Consider the following 22,237-nt stretch of genomic DNA (forward strand, 5'->3'; position numbering starts at 1 on the left):
CTTACTACGTATGCTTCGGCAAGTCATTTCCCATTCCGGGGCCTCAGTTTCCTCATCTGTAAAATAAAATGGTTGGACTAGATGATCTCTAACCCCACCCTATCCCCAACCCCAACTCAACCTGGGGCCCTGAGGTGACAACTTGGCCTTTAACAGGGGTCTTATTCTCAATTCTCACTCGCACCCCAGCTTGGTTCATATTTTAATCATCTGGCCTGGTCTTATCTCTCCCTTTCGTTCCATTTTAGAGGCTGGGCCAGGAATATACCATCCTGACTCTGGGCTTTCTTTGGGAGAACAGGATGTCTCAATCTTGACCCCAGGGCCTGAGTATTTCTTTTTTCCCTCCCAAGGAATACCCTGAGGCTGGCCCAGGTCTGACTCCCTAGGTCTGAAAGCCCTGGGAGACATCAATGGGAACCTGGGCTTCGTCTGTCCCAGAGCCAAAGGAGTCATTTCCCAGGCACCCCAGGGCAGGGACTACAGCTGTGAGCCTGGCTAAAAACCAGAAATTCCTGTCATTCCCCTAAAGCTTGAGTTTCCCAGCTGGTAAAATAATTGACAGAATCTATATCCTTAATAGTTTGTTTTTTTTAAATCCCCAATAATTTCAAAATCATATTTTCCCCTTTGGATGGCAGTTGTATCACAAAGTGGTCAGGAACCTAGAGCATTCTATGAGCCTTAGACCCTAGAGCCCTCAGAAGGTTCCTCTTACATGGGTTCCTTATCCCAAAAGCTCCCAATAAGGAAAGGGTCCAGACCTTTGCAGCAGATCCTAGAAGGAAAAATTGCAATGCTAAGAAGGTCCCATAGACACACTGTCCCCCAGAGCTCTACTACAGACAGGCATCTAGAACCCACATAGCAGTCTAGAACAAAAAAAATGTACACTCAGAACATTTCTCAGACAGTAGTCTAGAAACTCCCTTATGCCTTGGCATATGGAAGGTATTATAGTGGATGCTGGAGCCAGAGGACCTATATTCAAATTCCAAGTCAACGATTTCATTCTGATAGGACTCTGGGCAGGTAACTTCCCTTCTCTGGGCTTCATTTCCCTTGCCTGTAAAATGAGGTGGCTGACTAGATGATTCCTCTAAATCCTATGATCCCAAAGGCTTGGCCTTAGGAATTTGGCCCTAGAACAACTCTAAACCTAGACCCTTCATCCTGGCCAGCACCCTTAACCTCAAGAGTTCAGCTCAGCCCAGATACCCTATGATGTCTGGGAGTTCACAATGTCATATGTTACCACATCCAGATCTCAGGTCCCATAGACACTCAAGGGTTGTCACAGCTGGAAAGGACCTTAAGGATCATCTGGTCCAAACTTCTCATTTTACAGTAGAGAAAACTGGGACCCAGAGAGGGAACATGACTTGTCCAATGACTCAGCAGAGCCAAGATTTGACCCCAGATTCTTTAACTTCAAATCCAGTCCTCTTTCATCTAGACCATGCTGCCTTGGTCCTTGAGGTATCCGCAATATCCTATAGAGAGTTCAGCTAATGGAACCCACAGCCTCTCTGCTTGGTGGTGGGCAGGAAATGCCATATGGAAGAGAAGACTCTGGGCCTGGTGGGGAAATTTAGCACCAGTTAATTCCCTGGATCCCAGGGAGTTTGATGGACTGCGTATGGGAGCTACATGGGCCAGGGCAGGGGGCAGGGCATCAGTGCCAATGAACTCACCCAAAAATTGCAAAGAAGAGGGGAGGAGGATTTCCATTGGCTGGGGTCATCATGTTCCCCTCCCTGCCACCCTTGGCCCAAGAGATCTAACCACCTTTAGACCAATGGCCCTTGAAAACTCTAAGCTCAACACTGACTGGTTTAGGGGAGTGGAGCTGCCATACCCCTTTATCCCCCAACCCTGATGGTTGTGGAGCAGCCTACACTGTGGTCTCATATTCCAGTAGCTCCCGGGAGGCCGCCATGCTTCGGTATTGCAAGCGAGGGGTAGCTGGGGATGAATACTCGAGTGCCAGAATGGTCTTACGGAGCCGGCGGTCTATAAAGTGGGCATCCCATGCTGGATACTTTTTTCGGGGCAGATCTATTCGGATCACAGGCCCCTCTGTCCGAGGAGTACGGGCCACAGGTGTGGCTGGGAGGCTGGGCCGGACCTGGAACACAGCCGGTGCACCACTGTCTCGGTCTCCAGGGACCCCATCTCGCTCTCCACCTGTAGTCCGGGGCAGAGACCGTGGGGGGCTGGTAACTGCATCAGCAGAGGGACCAGAAGGGCCAGCACTCACAGCCTCAGTAAAGATGCCCCCGGGAGCCTGGGGACCAAACATGGGCCCATTAGGGTGCAGGAGGCAGTAATAGACAAGCATGAAAAAGATGCCCAGGGCAAAGCTAGCAGCCACCACGCACACCATGATTAAGGCGCTGAAGTCAGTGGGAAAGTTGTGGTTGTGGTACCAGAAGCCAGTCAGGGCTGCATTCTCCACCAGGACAATACAGTAGTAGATGGCCATCCGGGAGCGGCTGCGTCCCTCCTTGACGTTGAACCAGCAAAAGATGTAGATGATGCCCACCACCATGTTGTAGATGATCTCTTCCCATTTGGACATGCAGAAGTCTGTCTCCCCCTGGATGACCCAGAAGGTCATGACACACCAGTGGGCCACAATGAAGATGCCAAAGTACAGCCGGTAGACGCTGGCAAAGAGCGCGAAGGCCATGGCTCGAGCCGCTATGGTGAAGAGGTGCCAGAGGATCTGGACTATAGCCCCCTTGTAGGACATGGCACGCTTGTCGTCCCTCGAGTCCCGAAGCACCTTCTGATAAGAAGCGATTATCCAGGCCAGCGACACCAGTGAGGCCGAGGCTGAGAGACCTGTGGAGACAGGGGCCAGAGGTGGGAGGTGGGGGGGAGGGGACCAGGGTTAAGGATAAGGCAAGGTCTCCAAAGGGAGGGAGAAGGGAGGTAGTGAGAGGTAGGCAGGAGGGCTCAGTGTTAGGGGCAAGGTCTCTGAGAGGAGAGATAAGGACAAGAGGTAGGTGGTAGGGGTTGGGGTAGGGATAAGGGTCAGGGTTAGGGTCTCTGAGAGCAGATAGGGTAAGAGGTCATAGAACCATAGATTTGGAGCTAAAAGGGAGCTCAGACATCATTAGTCCAACCTACTCATTTTACAGATGTAAAAACTAAGGCCCAGAGAAATGAAGGGAATAGTAAAACTGGGATTCAATCCCAGACCCTCCGACTCTAAGTCCAACACTCTATCATATCTCCTTCTCCTCATCTTACCTCAGGACATCTACATCCTGAGGGCAGAGTCAAATTCCTATAGGGAAACTCCTATGGGGACAATGATATTCTTGAGAACTGAAGAACAGAGAGATGGATGCAATGGGCTGGTGTGGGAAGAGGGGGAATTTTTGAGAGTGAAGAGGGGGCAGAAGGCAGAACCTGAGGTGGTTGGGATCGGGGCTAGGTATGAGTGTGGATCAGAATCTCTGTGATTAGAAGCATATGGGAATCTAGAAGAGGGGGACAAGGGAAAAAAGAGAGTAAGAAAGTAAGATAATGAAGAAAAGCAGAGAATAAAGAGAGAGATGAGAGAAGAGTGAAGGAGAGGGAAGGAGAGATGGGTAGGAGCCAGCCAAAGGTTGGGCAGAAAATAGAGGCATAGAATAGACAGAGGCCTGGATGATCCAGGGAACTGAAGGATAGAAGGGACCCGGCCAAGCCAAACACTTCAGTCCTGCCTGGGGCCACTTAAACTGAACCCAACTGGGTGATTTTGCTGACTGGGCCAGAGGACTTTGGGAGGATTAGGATAGGAGCCAAGCAGTCCTTTCAGCCAGAGGATCCCTAGGACACCCCTGGCAGGCCTAGGGCATAGGCAGGGAGGAAAGAGAATGAGATAGAGAAAAAGACAGAGGTGTGAACATCAAGGAGTAGGAAAAAGGCTCTTAGCCAGATCTCAGAGGAATAAGGATATGCCAGGGGCCAAGCACCCTGATCTACCTTGGGGTGTTCAGCAACAAATGACTGTCACCATTGATGCTAAGGAATCTCCCAAGCCAAGGGATCATGCCAAGGGGTCTCCCAGAGAAGGACTGGGAAGAATGAAGGAGCTTTGGATGAGGGGCTGGGAGGGAAGAGGGGTCAGGAGCCAGAAAGGTGAGGGAGTGGTAAGGGATGGGAGGGAAGGATCCCTCAGGTGAGGGATGGGTAGTCAAGGGGCTGAGGGAAACCCAGGGTGAGAATGTCTGGGAGAGGAAACCTGAGGGGGCCCAGTGGGACAAGACTCCTCCTCAGGGAGGGGCTGGGAACACCCTAGGGGAATGTCAGTGGTAAGAGGAGGTCCTAGGGTGAGGAGCTGGGGAGCCCAGGTCAGGGTGTGAAGGAGGAAGATGGGAGGAGGGAGGCGTTAGGCCCTCACCCTGTAGGGCCTCGATGTGTTCCTGGAGGACCATGATGCTGAGCTGTAGCACAAGTTGTGGGGCGCTCTTCAGGAAGGCCTCCAGCAGGCGCAGCATACTGATGTCAGCGCTCTCGAACATCATGCGCCAGTAAAAGTGGCGCCTCAGTTGCTCCCCATGCCAGCGGCTCTGCAGACCCAGGTACATGGCCCGGAGGTACCTGGGGAAGATGGGACAGTGGGCAGGTGTGTGTGTAAGGGGTGGGGAGAGGAGGGGACAGGAGATTCTTAGGGCTACCAGCCCCCAACCACGCTCGAGGCTGAAGGATTTCCCCCCAGCCAGGTGGAAAGGAGATGACTTCTGGCAGACACTGCCCTGGAGGGAGGGATGGGGATCTTAGTAAGGACAGCTTCCTTTTGAGTGCTTTTTGGTTTACAAAGCTCTGTCCTCAATACTCCTGGGGGTCAAAGAAGACTATTCCCATTTTACAGGAGAGGAAACTGAGTCTCAGAGAGATTAAGAACCTTGCCTTAAATCACTGCTGCATCAGAGTTAGGATTCAAACCCAAGCCTCCCGACTCCAAATCCAATGTTCTTGCTACTACGTTATGAAGACTTTAAGGTTAACCTAGTCCAGAGTTGCTTAACTATGTTTGTGTCATGGACCCCTTTAACTGTTTTCAGAAGCTTATGGGCACCTTCTCAGGATAATGTTTGTTGCCTACATTCATCATGGAATGCTAAATTTCAGTTAGAAGTTAATGAAATAAAGATGCAATTTTTTCCCATCCAAGTTCACGGCTCCCTGAAATCAATCCACAGACCCCTTAGTACCCAGCTTAAGAAGGAAAGGAAAAAATCGTGTATTAAGCACCCCCTATATACCAGGCACTGTGCTGAGACCCTTTTACAAATAATATCTTATTTGATCCTCACAACAAACCTGAGAGGTTTGTTTATCCCTATTTTACAGTTGAGGCAACTAAGGTGGCCAGAGGTTAAGTGACTTGTCCAGGGTCACACAGCTAGTAAGTATTTGAAGCCCATTTTGAACTCGGGTCTTCCTATCTCCTACCTCCTGACTTCCTAACTTGCCCTCTATCCACTGTGCCATCTCACTGCTTGTTCTAATCTGATCCCCTCATTTTACAGATAAAGAAACTGAGGCCTAGTGACTTGTTCAAGCTACTAGAAGAACCAGGACTAGAACTCATTTATGAATAAGCAGAGTAAGAAGTCCCATTTCCATAGCCCTTTAAGGTCTACAAAGTATTTTTTTCTCATTCACACGTCTATCTTCCTCTCTCCTTCCTTCTGTCCCCTTCCTTTCTCCGTAGCTGCCAACACTCTCTTTTGGACTCATCCTTTGAGGATGCTTGTATGGCAAGAGTTATCAACCCTGTTTTACAGACCAAAAAAATGAAGCCCAGAGAAGTGAACTCCTTTGCCCATGGTCCCATGGCTAGTAAGGTCAAAACTTCCTCTGCGATCTAGTTCATCTCTCCTGAAACCAAGCCTGGTGCTCTTTCCATCACAGCAGGACCCCACTCTTTGGCTGAGATCCATGGCCACAGCTCAATGCTGACTCAGAAGAGCATCAGGTTGGAAGATCAGAAGTAGCAGTATAAGCAGGAGCTACTGAGGAAGCTGGGACTGGCCCAGTGTCCTTTGGAGGGGATCCAGACTCCCTCCCCCACATCCTTCCTCTCCACTCCCACACCCCCACTGAGGGTCCCTCAGGCCTCACCTTCTGCAGCCTTGGGGGCTTCCAGGCCTGCCACCAGGGACCCTGGGACAAGCGGTCATTATTTACAAGAAGCTGACCCAGCCTGGCAGTTTTTGTCACCCTCCCCTCTTCCCTATTCCCTGCAGCTCCAGGCTCCTACAGGAAGGAGAGAGCAGCTGGTCCTACTGTGAACAAGGCCTGGGGAGGAGGGAGGAGGGGCTGGAGAAGAAGGGAGGGGGGTCCCAATGGAAGGCCCAGAGTGCCATCTGTTTGCCTGGCCTCAATCAGGGTGAGGATCGAAGGAGGGCCTGGGACCAGCTCCCAGACCCACCAGCATCGATCACCACATGACAAGCAGCCTCTGCCCCCACCCACCTGCTCTGCCTCCTGTCGTCATCAAGCCAGTTCTAGATACAGCAAAATAATAATAATGATGATGATAATGATTATTAGTATTTTCTTTTCTATAGCACATTAAGGTTTACAAACCACTCTTCATAATACCCCAGTGAGTTAGGACAGTGCAAGTATTAGCATCCCCATTTTACTGAAGAAAAAACTGAGGCCCAGAGAAGGGCCCAAGGTCATGCAGCAAGTATAAGGCAAAGCAGAGCTAACCAGAGCTAACAACAAAAGATTTCTCCTCCCCCCTCCCCAACTCTTTCTCCTGTCTCTCTCCCTCCCTCCCTCCTTCCTTCCTACCCTCTTGCTCTCCCTCCCTCTTTCCTTCCTTCCTTCCTTCCTTCTCTCTCCCTCTCCCCCTCCCTCCCTCCCTCCTTCCTTCCTTCCTTCCTTCTCTGTCTCTGTCTCTCTGTCTCTCTCTGCAGCAGGACAGCAAAGCTACTATTGTTCACTTCTCTGGTCTGAGCCACTAATCCTCGACGCCCAACTGGACCCCCTTCTTCAACACCCCACCCTCTACAGAAGGAAGCCCCTTCTGTATGATTAGAAGGGAAGAGAGAGATGAATCTCTCCCTCCTCCCTTGCCCCTACACTGACCAGCTAATCCCACCCAAGCAAGAGACTGAGAAGTCTGCCAACAGAGAAAACCAAAGGCTGGAGGAGCCCAGAGTTTTGGGTTTGCACTCCATGTGTGGAGCTTTGTGGGGGAGTGTGCCATCTGTCTGAATTGTCATTCTACATCCATGGGGTCCTCTGGGAATACAGGACCTGAGGTTTCTGTAACTAACTCTGTATAGAGTCAGGACACCTTGGACTTTCAGAGACGATAGACAGTTTACAGTTTTTTGGGTTTACAACGCTCCCCACTGCACCCCTGTGTAGGGATAGTGGGGACTCTGGTGGGGCTCGGGGAGGTACTGAAAGCGGTATTGTATCCATTTAACAAGTGAGGAGACGGAGACTCAGAAAGATGCCAGTCTTGCCCAAGGTCACACACCGTGAATTAGGGGCAGAAGTGGTCTGTGGATTACAAATAATAATGCCTGTTTCTGTAGGGTTTTCTAATTTTCTTAAAACAAGCCTGTGAGAGGGGCAGGACAAGGATTATTACCCCCTTTTTTACAACAGAGGAAACAGGCCCAGAGTTACAGGTTCAAAGCTAAACAGAGCTAAGACTAAAACCCAGTCCTCCATACTGCCAGTTCCCGGACTCTTCCAAATATGTCTCATGTTCCAAATAACATTACGTTACTATGCTCAGCTTCCCTTTTCCTACATTCTCCCCTAGGGGGCAGAGGTCTATTAATCCTGGCCTTGGCCTCCCAGGGAGGAAGGGAACGAAAGCTTTTTAGGATCTTTGAGTCCTTCAGAACTCTCTGTATCATATAATCATAATAGAAAACATCCACAGTCATCATCAGGACAGATTTGTTTGGGGTTGGACCAGAGCGTAAATTCCCCAATTCAGAGCAGAGCAAGTTTCCCTGGGATTAAATCTAGAACTCTGGGTGAGAGGGAGTACCATGGCTAACCTTAGTTGCTCTGGGAGAGCTAAAAAAAAAAAGGAACATCACAGGACTTGGCACAGAGGACAGAGCGACGAGCCTAGAGTCAGGAAGACCTGAGTTCAAATCCAGCCTCAGATGTACTAGCTGTGTGACCCTGGGCAAGTCACTTAACCTCTGTTGGCATCAGTTTCCTCAACTCTAAAATGAGGCTAATAACAGCACCTATCTCAGAGGATTGTTGTGAGGATCAATTGAGATAATAATGATGAAGCACTTAGCACAGTACCTGGTATATAAGTGCTATGTAAATGTTCATCATCTTCGTCGTCACCATTATCATCATGTTTGACTCCCAGCTCCAATATTTACCACCTGTGTGACCCTGGACAAATCACTGTAACTCTCTGAACCTCAGTGTCCTCCTCTATGAAATGGGGATGTGAATACTTGTATTACCCAGTCCATAGGGATGTTGTGAAGAAAGATGTCTCAAAACTGACAAATTCAATGACGATGTGAATTTTGGTAGTGATGCTGGTGTCTCTAGAGACATGAGGAGGAATGGCATGTGCCCCCGAAGCAGGGGCTCGAACCCAGGTCCTTTGAGCCCAAGGCTGGACTTCTCTCCACTTTAATTCATGTCCTCCCATGGCAGACACGTCAATAATATCATTGAGAGAAAAGGGCAAGACTCTAGTTAGGGTACTATAGAGGGTTCAATGAAGGGGAGGGGGACTCACTGAGCAGATGGGGTCTCAGTGAGAAGTCCTGACTCTACAATCCTAGGTCAGTCTGCCTGTCTACCTATCTTTCTCATTCTGTCTCAACCATTTGTCTGACCCTGATGTGAATTTGTCCCCTCCAAACATCCCCACCCCCATTCAATGTTAGGTCAGTCTATATGCCTGTGCTCAGCTGTTCTTCCCTCCACCCCCTTCCAACTGTGGGTCCCTCTGTCTGTTTGGGTGTCTCTCACATCCTTGGTTTCTCCATCTGTCAGTCTCTTGGAGATTTTGCATGTGTCCTTCTCCGTAAGTTTTTTTACCTCCCTTCCTAAATCATCTTAACAGATTCAGGCTAAAAATTCTTCTCCTAGAAGGTCCTAATTCTCTCTCCAGAAAACACCCTAGCTACTCCTAAACTGTGCAAACATGAGAAAATGACTGTCACGAGCCCGATTTCTGAAGTCTGTTCCTGTTGAATCGGGAGTGGGATCCAATTTTATGGGAAGTAAAGAATTTAAAACCATGGGTCAAATGAATACCTGCCCCTCAGATTCTGGGTCAGAAATCAAAGGTTGTAGGAGTAAGCTGGAAGGAACCTTGGAGATAATTCAGACTGTTGCTGTTCAGACATTTTCAGTCATGTCTGACTCTTCATCATCCCATTTGGGATTTTCTTGGCAAGGATATTAGAACGGTTTGTCATTCCCTTCTCTAGCTCATTTTATAGAAGAGGAAACTGAGGCACATGAGATTAAATGACTTGCCCAGGATCACACTGCTAGTGCATGTCTGAGGTCAGATTTGAACTCAGGAAGATGAGTCTTCCTGACTGCAGGCCTGGCACTCTTTTTATGGCACCACTTAGCTGTGCCTGAATCATTGTACACCCTTGTGTACAATCATTGTACAATAATCCCCTATCATTGTACAAATCCCCTATTTTCTCTGGGCCTCAAATTTTTGCTCTATAAAACAAAGGGTCTAGACTAAATGATCAATAGGTCCCTTCCAGCTGTAACCCAAGTTCTAAGTTTCCTGTAACCCCACCTCTTCTTCTCTGCCTGGGGAAAATCTCCTGGCTGGTTCTCACCACTGGTTCTAATCACATTACGTTCTATTTTTCTATGCTTTTATGCTTCTTGATCAGGCTTGACTATGAAACCTTCTCTCAATACCTCCCGAAAGGATAGGCTCATTCTCTCTTCTCCCATTTACCACAAGGCCTCTCTCAGAAGGGTGGGTCAGAAAGTCAGTATCTCAAGCCCACTGCTTCCCTTCCTGGAGAAATGGGCCACAGAATAAGTTCATTCCCCACATCATGATTGTCCTTCAGGGATTCCGCCTCAAACCTTCCCTTTCCTGCTTCCACCAACACACACACACACACACACACACACACACACACACACACACACACAGAGAGCATCCTCTTGCCTATCTTTAGAAAAATGCTGTCCTTGAGTCCTAACGAGTCACTAAGAGTGAGGTTGTTTTTGAGTTGAAAGTGGGGTAAATAAGAGACTCTTCCTGGCACATCTGTCCGTCACAGCTGTTGCTACTGGCTCTAGGAGTCCTCCTTGCAGTGTGAGGACAACAGGCTTCTACTCTATGCAAAATGAGGGATCTTCCAATCCTGACTGTGGGCAGCTACACCCTCCTTTGAATAGCCTAGATTACTCATTTACATCACTAGATGGCCACTGTGGTGAGCCTTTCTTGGAGGAGCTCATATTCCTGATATTGGCAGCAGAACAAGACATCGGTGTTAGCAGGTAACTCGATTGCAGTCACTTACCTCTTGATTCACTAGATACCCATCTTGGTAGGTGGCTAGGAAACAGAGCCGGAGCTAGTAGTTTTTGCACCAGTGGCAACTAGCATGAAATATGTTGTCAAATCAACTTTTTAAAACCAATTCTTTTTTTAAATTGTAGTGTGAAAGAAACAGGATGAGACCATGGAGGAGCTCACTTGAGTACGGCATCTAGAAGCTTCTTATTTTAACTACTTATTCTCACTAATGAGTTACTAAACTCAGTTGCTTCTAAATGGCTGAAAGACTAGAAATCCTGTCAGCTTTCTCTAAAACTTGAACACTCTAGGGAAAAGAGTCCTGGTTACCCCACTCTACTGACAACTCTAGTGAGGAGACTGGACCAGCCTCCCACCTCTGAAGACCCCAATTCTCTGTGTTAGAGGGAAACCAGAATTTCAGCTGGGAGAGGTCGTGTACAGTGTAATAGTATAAAAGCACTGGGGTTGGCACCAGAAGACTTGGATTTGAGTGTCCGCTCTGCTATTTTACTAGCTATGTGATGTTAGGTAAATCACAAACCTTATCTGAGCCATAACTTCCTTTTCTGTAAAATGGTGGTGGTGGTAGGGATGGGAAGGAGACCAGATAATAAAAGTTGGTATTTATATTGCAAAAGACTTTAAATATACCACCTCATTGGATCCTCATGAAAACCCTATGAGTTAGATACCACAGGCATTATTATTTCCACTTCACAGATAAGAAAACTGAGCCTCTCTCACATTATGTGACTTGCCCCTCATAGCATAGCTGCACGACCATGATTCTAAGCTCCCATTCCCAGACTTGCTGCACACTCTCAGCCAAGGCTCTCTTCCTGTCTGGGTCTTCATTTCCATCTGTTAACTTCATCTCTACTAGACTAAGCTCGATAAAGTCAGCTCTATGGGTTTTATTTAAACATCATACACACCCCTCCTCCCAAAGTAATCAGCACGGTACTTGGACACAGCAGGCACTTAATGATATTTTGTTGGATAAAATCAATTTCATAAACATTTACTAAGTGCTTACTATATGCAGGCCCAGCGTTTGGCATTAGGAATACAAAGACCTGACTCTCAAGGAGTTTACAGTCTAATAATATGGAAAGAATCGCATGCATAAACTCCAAAGTATTAGAGTTTAGAGGAGGTCACCCATGTTTAGATGCTTCCATCTAACCCCTTGGCGAGCGGAAAAAAAAAGTCATCCATGTGTTGCAGTGAAAATATCCTTGATCTGGGATTCCAGAGACCTGGGTTCTAGTCCCAATTTGTCACTGATTTGATGTGTGACTCTTAGTAAGTCACTTCACCAACCTGAGCCACCTTTTTTTTTTTTATCAGAAAATAAAAGAGAAAGAATCAATCAAGAAGCATTTGTTAAGCACCTACTATGTGCCAGGTGGTGTGCTATGCACTGGGAACACAAAGAGAAACAAGAAGTCCTAGATGGTCTCTGAGATCCCTTCCAATGCTGGCCTTCTTTGATTCTATGATCTCAGCAAATTCCAGCACATTTTTAAAGGCTGCATCCTTAAGCCTTATCTTTCCATCCCCCAAACTCCACTCCTCATTTGTCTCACTCCCAACCCTCAGGCAGGAAACCTAGGTTCTAGACTCTGTGGCCTCTGCCAATTCATTCTCCCTCTCTTGAACCTCTGTTTCACCACATGTAAAATGAGAGGGTTGGACTAGGCGACCTGGAGTGTAAGATTTCTTTTAGCAATAGTCTTTTACCTTGTATGTTCCAAGTTCCCTTCCAAATAGAAGGAGAATTGGACTTGGAGTCTGAAGATTCAGGTTTTAGCCCCGGCCCTTCTACTCACTAGCTCCGTGATCATGGTCAAGGGATCATAGTAGGACTATTATTATTATACTATTGCATGGACTATTTGTGTCTGACCTGTGGTAGCGCCTTGTGACCAGCCACAATTGGACATACTGTACCTTGACCCCAATATAGTGATGTTAGTTTGGTCCTCTTTGAGAACAAAGGACAACAACCAACCAATCATGGTAAGGTGAAAAGATCAATGAATTTGGAGTTAGGGGACCTGGATTCAAACCCCACCTCTGTCACTTATTGCTCTGTGTCCTGAAGCAAATCCCTTGGTTTCTCTGGGTCCAGGTTTCCTCAACTGTAAAATGAGTGATCTCTAAGGGTCTCTTCCAGTTTTAAGTCTATGATCCAACTCTGGGCTTCATTTTCTTCTGGTGTAAAACAGAAATAAATCATGCTTATACTTCCTGCCTCTCAAAGTCATGGGGAAAATACTATAAAGCTTTCTCTGAAGGTAAGCTCTGTTCTTTTCTGCTCCCTGCTTTTCTCCCTTCATCTCTCCTAGTCTTCTCTTTCTCCCCACCCCCCACCAGAAGAGTCACAGTGCAAAGTAGGGTGGTGATGCGTGGAGGGAGGTATTGAGAGGGGTGAATGTAAGAATTTGGAGGCTCAATAGAAAGAAGAGCTTCCCAAAAGTCAGAGTTATTAGGAAGATCTCAACAATGGATCTGGATGCTTCGATAAGCAGCAAATCCCAAGGCTCTTGATTAGAAATGAGCTTTTGTTTGAACACCAGTGTTCAAACTGAGGCTGGATAGACATCCCTTGGGAAAGCTGTGTAGGGATTCCTCCGGTGGGTGGCAGTTTGGACTAGGGACTTCTTAGGTCCCTTCTGACTGGTGAGGTGAACTCTGTGCCAGGATTCTAAGAATCTGTCTGACCAATATAAATTGGTATACTGACCGTAGCTTCTTTCCCAGACCAGAAACTGTCCTATTAGAAATTCTTCACTCCCTAGTCCCATTCTCTTTCCTTTAGCAATCTTTATGGTTCTAATTTTTTTCTTTTGGAGGGGGGAAGGCAGGTGGGTTTAAGTGACTTGCCCAAAGTCACACAGCTAGTAAGTGTCAATTGTCTGAGGCCAGATTTGAGCTCAGGTCTTCCTGATTCCAGGGCCGGTGCCCTATTCACTGCACCACCTAGCTGGCCCTCCTTTAGCAATCTTACCATCCAACCTAGCACTTAGGCTATTCATACTCCCTATCCCCACTCTGCCACTGAGGACAAGGGCTAGGGCTAGGTGGTACAGCGGAGAGAGTGCTTGGCCTGGAGTTAGGAAGACTCATCTCCCTGAGTTCAAATCTGTCCTCAGACACTTATTAGCCATATGACCCTGTTACACCCTGTGACAAGTCACTTAACCCTGTCTGCCTCAGTTTCCTCATCTATAAAATGAGCTGGAGAAGGAGATGGCAAATCACTCCAGTATTTTTGCCAAGAAAACTCCAAATGTGATCATGGAGAGTTGGACATGAATGAAAAATGACACAACAACAACAAAACCACTCTTCCACCCTACCACCATCTACCCAGGATTCCAATCCTGCTGTGTGACCTGCTCACAGTCATACATCCAGGTAATGGCCAAGCTGGGACTAGAATCCAGTTCCCCTAAGCTGGCCAGAGTTCTTTTCATTGTACTTTAGGGCCATTGAATTTGGAGCTAGAAGGGTGCTTAGAGATTATAAACCTTAGAGTCTAACACTCTCCTTTTTACAGAAGGGGAAACTGATGTCCGGAGAGGTAAAGATTCTTGCCTAGGGTCCCATAGGTATTGAGAGGCAGAGCTGGGATTTGAATCCAGACTCAAAATCTAGTCTTTCTTCCTTTAACAAAGTTCCTGCTTATCATCCTGGAAGGTCTCAGAAATTACTAGAAAGAGTCCAAGGATCCAGAGGTCCTTGATAGAATTTATTGCCAAATCCTTTCTTGCTAATGGGCTTAGTAAATTATACTTATCAGGTTAACAATCCACTCAGGAGAAAGCTGAAGATTAGCAAAAGATAAATCCTGAGCAAGAAGCCCTTCTGTCCTAAAGGTCAGGTATAGAGTTACAGGCTTAATTGGCTTTACAATTCCCCAGAAGAGAGACTCATAGGCTGAGCATATGGACCCCTGGGTCCACTTCCCAGCTCCAGACTCATGCTACCCCATCAGCTAGAGAGAGAAGGAAGCCCAGGAAACTCTGAGTGAAGGGAGGTTGCCAATTGGGAAGGGAGGTGGCCTCCACTCAGGAAGAATACTTTGAGATGTCCAAAGGATGATTTCTGAAGGGCACAAAATGTCTTCCAGTTAGAGATCATTTAGTTTAACTGCCTCATTATCAAGACAAGGAAACTGATACCTGGTAAGGGGAAGATGCTTTCCCAAAATTATACAGCAATGAACCATGAATTTGGACTTAGGAGACCTAAGTTCAAATATTGCTTTGCGACTTGCTACCAATGTGACCTTGGTAAGTGAGTCTCTTTCCCTCTCCTGGTCTTAACTTATTCCTCTGTAAAACAACATGGTCACACCAGATGATCTCCAAGATCCTTCCCAGCTTTGAGTTTCATGATTTTAACATCCTAAGTCAGTGGTAGGACAGTGTAACTTTTAATTGTGTAAAAGGTATGGGCCAGGAGATCCTCCTGGGCCTCCACAGCCCCTCTGACCAGGTAGGTCATTTGGGGAATTTTCCAGCCAGAAAATCCTGATAACAGCAATAATAATAATTTACATTTTTATAAGCTTACATAGCATTGTCCCCACAATAACCATGTAAGTGCACTTAGTACAGTCAGTATGGAGCAATGGAGAGAGTACAGAATTTAGAGTCAGAAAATGTGGTTTCCATTTCCATCTTTGCTAATTACCACCTGAGAAAACTTCTTACTTACCTTTGCTAAGTCTCAGTTTCCTCATCTTAAAAAAAAAATTAAAAGTTGAATTAGATTGTCTCTAAGATACCTTCCTGCTCTAAATTCTATGATCCCATTTTATAGATGAAGGAACTGAGGTTCAGAGAGGTAAAAATGACTTGTCTAAAGTAAGAAAAGTAACCATTTAGGTCAGTATAATTCCACATATAAAAATCCTCCACTTTTACCCCAACATTCCAGGAGGGGATTCAATTATTTGTTTAGGATTTTTGTTCATTTAGTTACATCCACAGACTGGTCCTGCCTTGTATATAGCTGAGGAATTCAGGTTTGCCCAACCAGGAAGGAAATCAGGAGTAAGGTGGAGGAGGGTGAGGGTAGAGGGGAGGACAGATTGCTCAATCACCTTGCCCTGGAACTAGTATAAACAATCTGAAGTTAGTCATAGAATTCCAGAACTGAAAAGAGACCTCAGCTTGGTGCAGGGAAAAGAATGCTGGAGGACATTGACTTTGTAGTCAGAGGTAAGGGCTTGAATCCTGGTTCTTCCACTTACTACCTGTGTGACCTCTACCAAGTCACTTCATCTCTAAGGCCCTCGGGGCCCTCATCGCTAAAATGAGGGATATAAACTATATGGCCTGTAAGATCCCTGCCAGCTCTAAAGCTATTTTTATCAAGTCCAGCCTCACTTTTTAGAGAATGAAACTGAGTCTCATAGAGAAGAGAAGTGAATTAACCAAAGTCCAGTCAGTTAGTGGAAATGCTAAGGGTAGAACCCGAGCCTCCTGACTTCTAGTTCCCACTCAGGAGCAGAAACTTCTAAGTCATATTGTTCAGTCCCTGTATTACCTTACCTCCCCTCTCAACTCCTTCCCACAAAACAACCCACTCCCTGCCTTCCATCTACTTTCTTAGAATCAGTCACTGAGTCTTAGCATGTTAGAGTTGAAGGGCCCTTAGAAGATACAACACAGAATGTAAAAACCGGAAGACACCTTAGAACATACAAGTCTGAGCTAAACATGAACTGTAGACTGTCAGACCTAGAAGAGACCTAAGAGATCCAGTCCAACTTCTTCATTTTATCAAAGACAGTGAGGCCCAGAGAAAGAAATACCTGATTCTCGATGCTGGTTCTCCTGGAAGTCATCCCGATTCTGCTACCAGAGTGGCTATCTCCAGTCCCAGCCTTCCATCCAGTGCTGGAGGTGGCACTTTTCTGGTGCTACCTTCTACACAAGCTCTTTCCCAATCCCACCAATTCTTAGTGTTCTCTCCCTCTTGAAATTATTTTTTTATTGTGTGTTCTCGCCTGTACACATGTTGTATGCTCTCCACCCCCAAGTAGAAGGTAAGTTCATGGAGGGGAGGGGATGGTTTTTTTCCCTTTGTATTCCCATTGCCCTGCATAGAGTAGCTGCTTACTAACTATTGAATTAAAGCTACCACCTTTGTTCATTTATTTCCAGCCATTTTTGAGGACACTTCTTGGCTGGTCAAAAAAAGCTGAGATGTGGCTCATTGTAAGGAAATTCTGAAAGGGGAGGAAGTGGTGTGGTTTGAGGCTGCTAGTGAGTAAAGGCCAGTTATCTAGGACTTGGTCTGATGGACAGAGGGAACTGAGCTTTGGCTACCAAGAATAGGAAGTTACCATTTCAGTATCTAAAAATATCTCTCTCCATCTGTCCACTCAGTCAAGGGAAAGATAAATGTAGATTAGTTCCTGGATATAGACTTGATTATTTTTATGTGTCAGGCTAATAATAATGATGATGCTTTGAATGGATAGTGATTTTCCCCAGGACAGTCTGAGGGAGATCAAGTTCATCATCTTGCTGGTGACTGACCCTGTCATAGATGGGGGAGATTGAGGCTTAGAGAGGCATGGTTACACAGCCAGAATGATACAAGGAGTAGGCAACTGGAATAAAAACCAGAAGCCCTGACCCCAAAGCCTAGCAGTCTATCTTCCAAGCTAAGCAGAGAATGAGGATGATGATGTTGATGACATTAGAACTTTACTTTTGTATGGTGCTTTATACTTTTCAAAGCACTTTCACATCCATTATCTCATTTGACCCCCACAAGAGCTCTCTGAAGTATGAAGGTTAAATATTAGCTCTGTTCCACAGATTATGAAGCTAAGCCAAAGAAAAGGGAAGGGACTAGTCTGTAGCCATGGTTATTAATGGAGATAGCACTAATAGAGAACATAGGCCTCCTGACTTTCAGTAGAATGGTTTATATTTCCCCTTCCCCAAGCAATGTCAGTACAGGGGCACTTAGGATGGCCTGGCTCATCCCAACACGGGAAGAGCTTACTCTTCTAAGAGGCCCATGTGAATTGACTAGGGAATGGGGGAGATACATTTATCATTAGAGATTTATTCTCTTGAATGAAGATATCTTCTTACAGGATTCTCCAGCTCTTGGTCCTGCTAAAGTAAGGTTCTATCTCAATGTGGCTTCCCACTGTGTTTGTTGGGGGAACATTCTTCTAGATCCAACTCAGCTCAAAGGGCTCCCAATTGCAGGGAAGGAAGGGAATCACAATAAATTGGAATGGATTGGAATAAATTGGTGAAAAATTTCAAGGTCTTCCCTCCCATGGAAGCTAAACCAAGCTTTTTGTTTCGCTCTTATGGGTTCTGAGAAATGACAAGGCTGGCTCCCAAATTCCCATTGAGGTGGGGCAGAAGAATCATTACCCCAACTCTACTCCTAATCACAGAATATAAAAGGTGTTCAGAATACAGAATGCCAGAGTTGGAAGGGACCTTAGAATTTAATGTATTAGATTTGGAAGAGACCTTAGAGATAATCTAGTTCAGCCTCTTTGCTTTGCAAGTGGGAAAAGTAAGGCACAGAATAGGGAAGGGATTTGCAAAAGACCTCACAGCTTGAAAATGGCAAAGTCAGGATTCAAACCAAAGTTTTCTGACTCTATAGTTCTATGCTCTAAGCACTACACTACACTAAGAGCTGGGAACCCTGAAGAAGCAGCTCAGCTCTGAATATAGTTGGAGAGTAGGAAGTCTGCAAAGCCTTCCTGAAACAGTGGGGCTACTTTCTTGGGCCTACTTCCCTCTCCTAGGATCCCCTTTCCTGGAGTTTAAGGTAGGGACAAAAAGGGAGAGAAAGACCTAGGGCACTAAAAAGAGGCAACAGAATGGAGATGTCAATTGATTAATAAATGCTAGTTGATTATTGACTGTAGACCCACAGACCTTTTTAACTAGAAGGCCTCATTCCCGATGCTCTCCAGACCAGGAAAGGGGGGGGCACTGCAAAGGGGTGAAGGAACTAAAGAAATGACAAGTTCTGCTGCCTCCCACCACCTTCCCTTTCAAAGCTTCCCCTTTCCAAATGTTTCTTCATCACCTCTGAGTCCTCCTCTATTTCCCTCTTCACATAATAAGTACAAACCTTTCCACATAGCACGATATTGTTAAAAAAAAAAAAAGGCAATGACCTTAGAATCAGAAGATTTGGGTTAAAGTCCTGAGTGTCATTTACTATTTGTTTGACCTTTAGACCATTCACTTAAACCCTATAAGACTCAATTTTCCTATCTATAAAATGAGGGGTTATATTAGATTATCTTTGTAAAAAGTCTCTTTCAGCTCTGACATTCAATGAGGCTATGAAAGAACCTTTTACTTGGAATCATGATTCTAGTCCTGGTTCTGTCAGACTTGCTGTGTGACTTTGGGCAAATCGCTTATCCATTCTGAGCCTTAATTTCCTCCTCATTACAAGAGGGTTTGATTGGATGGCCTCTAAGCTCTGAGTTGGTCCTTCTAGCTTTGACATTCTGTGATTCTCTCACCCCTCCCCCTCCCCCAATCTTGTACTGCCCCACGCAGGCGGGGCCAGAGGGGAGACCCCCTGAGAGGTGAGGGAGAGGAGAGAGGACAGGGTGGGGCTGGGAAATAGGGGGAAGGAAATTAATCAGTCCAGTCCCTCCCCGCCCTCCCCCCACCATTTTTCCTGTCTCCAGCCTCCCCTTCCAGACCTCTTCTTCCCTCCCCCATCCCATTCTATCCCATCCCATCCCATCCCATCTCATCCCATCCCATCCCGTCCTATCCTACTCCATCCCATTTCATTCCATCCCATCCCATTCCATTCCATCCCATCCCATCCCATTCCATCCAGCGAAACCTCCTTATTTTCCTACCTCCAGACCTGACCGAGCTGCAGGACATGAACTAGCGACTGCAGAAGCCAGACGCAGAGGCGGCAGCAACGTTGGTGGGGACGCCGGGCGCCAGATAGCGCGGGAGGGGCGGGCACCGCGGGACCTGGGCCGGGACCGCTGTCCTTCGTGCTGAAGGCGGCGCTGGCGCTGACGCTAGCGCTGGTGCTGTCCTTGGTGCTGAAGGCGGTAGCAGCTGCACCTGGCCCAGCTCCGGCAGATGAGTAGTCATAGACGAACCATCGGAAGCTGAGCAGCTGCACCACGAGGGAGGGCAGCAACGCGAAAAGCAGCGTGAGGCCGAACCAGATGTGCTGGCCCCGGAGGTAATAGTCAGCCGCCAGCCACAGGTCGGTGGCCCCGTCGGAGAAGAAGACTAGCAGCGCGCACAGCGACCAGCAGCAGTCCCACAGGCTGTAGCGGGGCCGCCTTCCTCCCACCGAGAGCAGCCCCGCCCCAGCCCCAGCCCCGGTCCCCAGAGCCCCCGGAGGCCCCGAGCCGGCCCGGGCCCCGCCGACCGCCCCCTCCGGGCCCGGGCCGGCCGCGGCGGCGCCTCCATCCGACTTCGCGGCCATGTTGGCGGAGGAGGAGGCGGGGAGAGACTTCCGGGCGGCCGCGTGGTGGGGGGAGAGGCGGAGGAGGAGGGGGCAGGGGGCGGTGGTGGTTGAGAGGAGGTTCTTGCTGGTGGCTCCTCTCTTCTTCCTCCTCCTCTTCCTCCTCCTGCTCTCCTGCTCCTCCTCCTCTCCTTCCCAAACGCTTTCCTCCTCCTCCCTCCTCTTCCTTATCTTTCTCTTATTCTACCTCCCTTTCCTCCTCCTTCTTCCTCCCCCCTTCAATTATCCACTGGCCCTACTCTGCCCCCTCTTCCCCTAGTTGATGGTGGGACGTGGTGGGGCAGCCGGGAGAGCGGAAAGATCAGGGAGGAGTTGGGAAGGGGTTGCATCTCTGGTTATTCCTCCTTCCCTCCCTCTGCCGCGCCCCTTTCCCTGTTCCAAGCAGAACTCCAGTCCCCCACTTCATCTTCTTTCATCTCTTCTTCATGGACTCCCTCCCCTCGCCCCGTACTACACCCATTCATCTTTTCTGTCTCCCCTCTCTCCACCCCACCTCTCTATTCACTTCAGGGGGCCTGATCCTACCCTGGCCTTGTAGGGTGTGGCTGAGACTAGAAGAAGGGTGTTGAAGGGGTGTCCCATTGGCAGGGCCCTAATACCTCCAGAATTGGAAAGCTTAAGAAAGAAAAAAGTACAGTCATAGAATGTTAGCGCTGGAGGGGACCTTAGAAAATAGGAACACAGAATGTGAGAACTAGAAGGGACCTTACAACAGAGAAAGGAGATCAGAGTTGTGACAGAACAGCCTGGTGTAGTTGAAAGGGAACTGGATTTGTAGTCAGAAGACCAGTGTTTAAATCCTAGCTCTTCTCTCAGTATGACCTTGGTCAAGTAATTTCACCTCCCTGGGCCACAGTTTCCTCTTCTGTAAAATCCTTTAAACTAAAGGATTCCCAAGGTTTGTTACTGCTCTAAATTTATGATCCTATGACTTTAGAATTCTCTAATACTAGTTGCTGTTTTACAATGGTAAAGACAGTTTCCTCACTAGAAGCTCCCTACATAAATGAAATCACAAATCAGCAATATTCCCTCTCAAAATAACTTTAGAATACATTAGAGTTGAAAGGACTTAAAAATCACCTAAATTTCTGTAGCATTGAGGTTTACAAAGTGTTTTCCTCAAAACAGCTCTGGTAGATAGTACAATTACTATTATCTACATTTTATAAATGAGGAAACTGAAGTAGAGAGAAGTTAAATAAATTCCCCATGGTTATTCAACTAGTATGTGAGGAGAGATTTGAACCAGATCCCCTGACTCCAAGTCTAGAACTTTTTCCATTATCCTATAGAATGTCAAAGCTGGAAAGGATCTTAGAGATCATCTAGTCTAAGGATTCTTAGCTTTTTTGTGTCATACAGCACCCCATTGACAATCCGGTGAAGCCTATAGACCACTTTTCAGAATAATGTTTTAGAATGCATTAAAAATACAAAAGATTACAAAGGAAATACAATTATCAAAAAATATGAAAAAAAACCCCACCAAACTCAGAGTCTCTGAAATCTATCTACAGAGCTATTGGTGGTTCATGAACCCCAAGTTAAGAACACTTGATTCAATCCAACCCCTTCATTTTATAGCTAGAAAACTGAGTCTTAGAGAGGGGAGTAATTTCCCCAGGGTCATCTCACCTGGAAAAAACCAGGCCCAGAATTCAAGTTTCGTAACTCTTAAGCCAATGGGTTTTTAGTGATCCCACACAGCCACTCCTGAGAAGTTGCTGTTTCCACTAGAGTTAGGGGTTGGAAATGCCAATTCACCCCTCAGCACTATGCATCTAACTCTGTGTGCTATGTCAGTAGGTATTGGGGGAACACCCACTTCCCATTCAGTTCAGGTGTGTAGGTCTTTTTACATCTCTGGGTAAAGAAACCCCTCCTTGAGTCCCTGCCCATACACCTAATTAGAAGATAGTTCAATGCTGTCCTCCAAACCGCTAACCCTACCCACAGCTCTGACACCCCAGGGTCGTTTCTGAGCCCAATGATAGAAAGGGAGGTTTTCCTATAGATATAGAAAAGTTCCCAGAGTCTTGAGCTGCTGGGTGAGGGAGATGGCAATTTCCAGAGTTCTGTAGCAGTCTCACAGTCAGCAGAAAGCCTCTGCCTGCCTGCCTGCCTGACTTCCTCCCAGCTGATGCTCCCCCAGTGTGGGCCTATCCTGGCTTAGTG

General features: G+C 47.0%; 1 protein-coding gene across 2 annotated transcripts; it reads right to left on the reverse strand.

Moving 5' to 3' along the window:
- Positions 1-1,894: 1,894 nt before the first annotated feature.
- Positions 1,895-20,020, reverse strand: XKR7 (XK related 7). Of its 2 annotated transcripts, none has more exons than XM_036753101.1 (3): positions 19,428-20,020; positions 4,416-4,599; positions 1,895-2,875 (listed from the first exon to the last, which is right to left on the reverse strand). In XM_036753101.1, the coding sequence occupies exons 1-3, from the start codon at positions 20,018-20,020 to the stop codon at positions 1,895-1,897; spliced, it is 1,758 nt and encodes a 585-aa protein (XP_036608996.1). The 2 variants fall into 2 exon arrangements, with proteins under 2 accessions (XP_036608996.1, XP_036608997.1); XM_036753102.1 differs by having other exon boundaries at positions 1,895-2,847; positions 4,400-4,599.
- Between the last annotated feature and the right edge of the window lie 2,217 nt (positions 20,021-22,237).

The sequence above is a fragment of the Trichosurus vulpecula genome, chromosome 3 (genome assembly GCF_011100635.1).
Source record: "Trichosurus vulpecula isolate mTriVul1 chromosome 3, mTriVul1.pri, whole genome shotgun sequence".
Lineage (NCBI taxonomy): Eukaryota > Metazoa > Chordata > Mammalia > Diprotodontia > Phalangeridae > Trichosurus > Trichosurus vulpecula.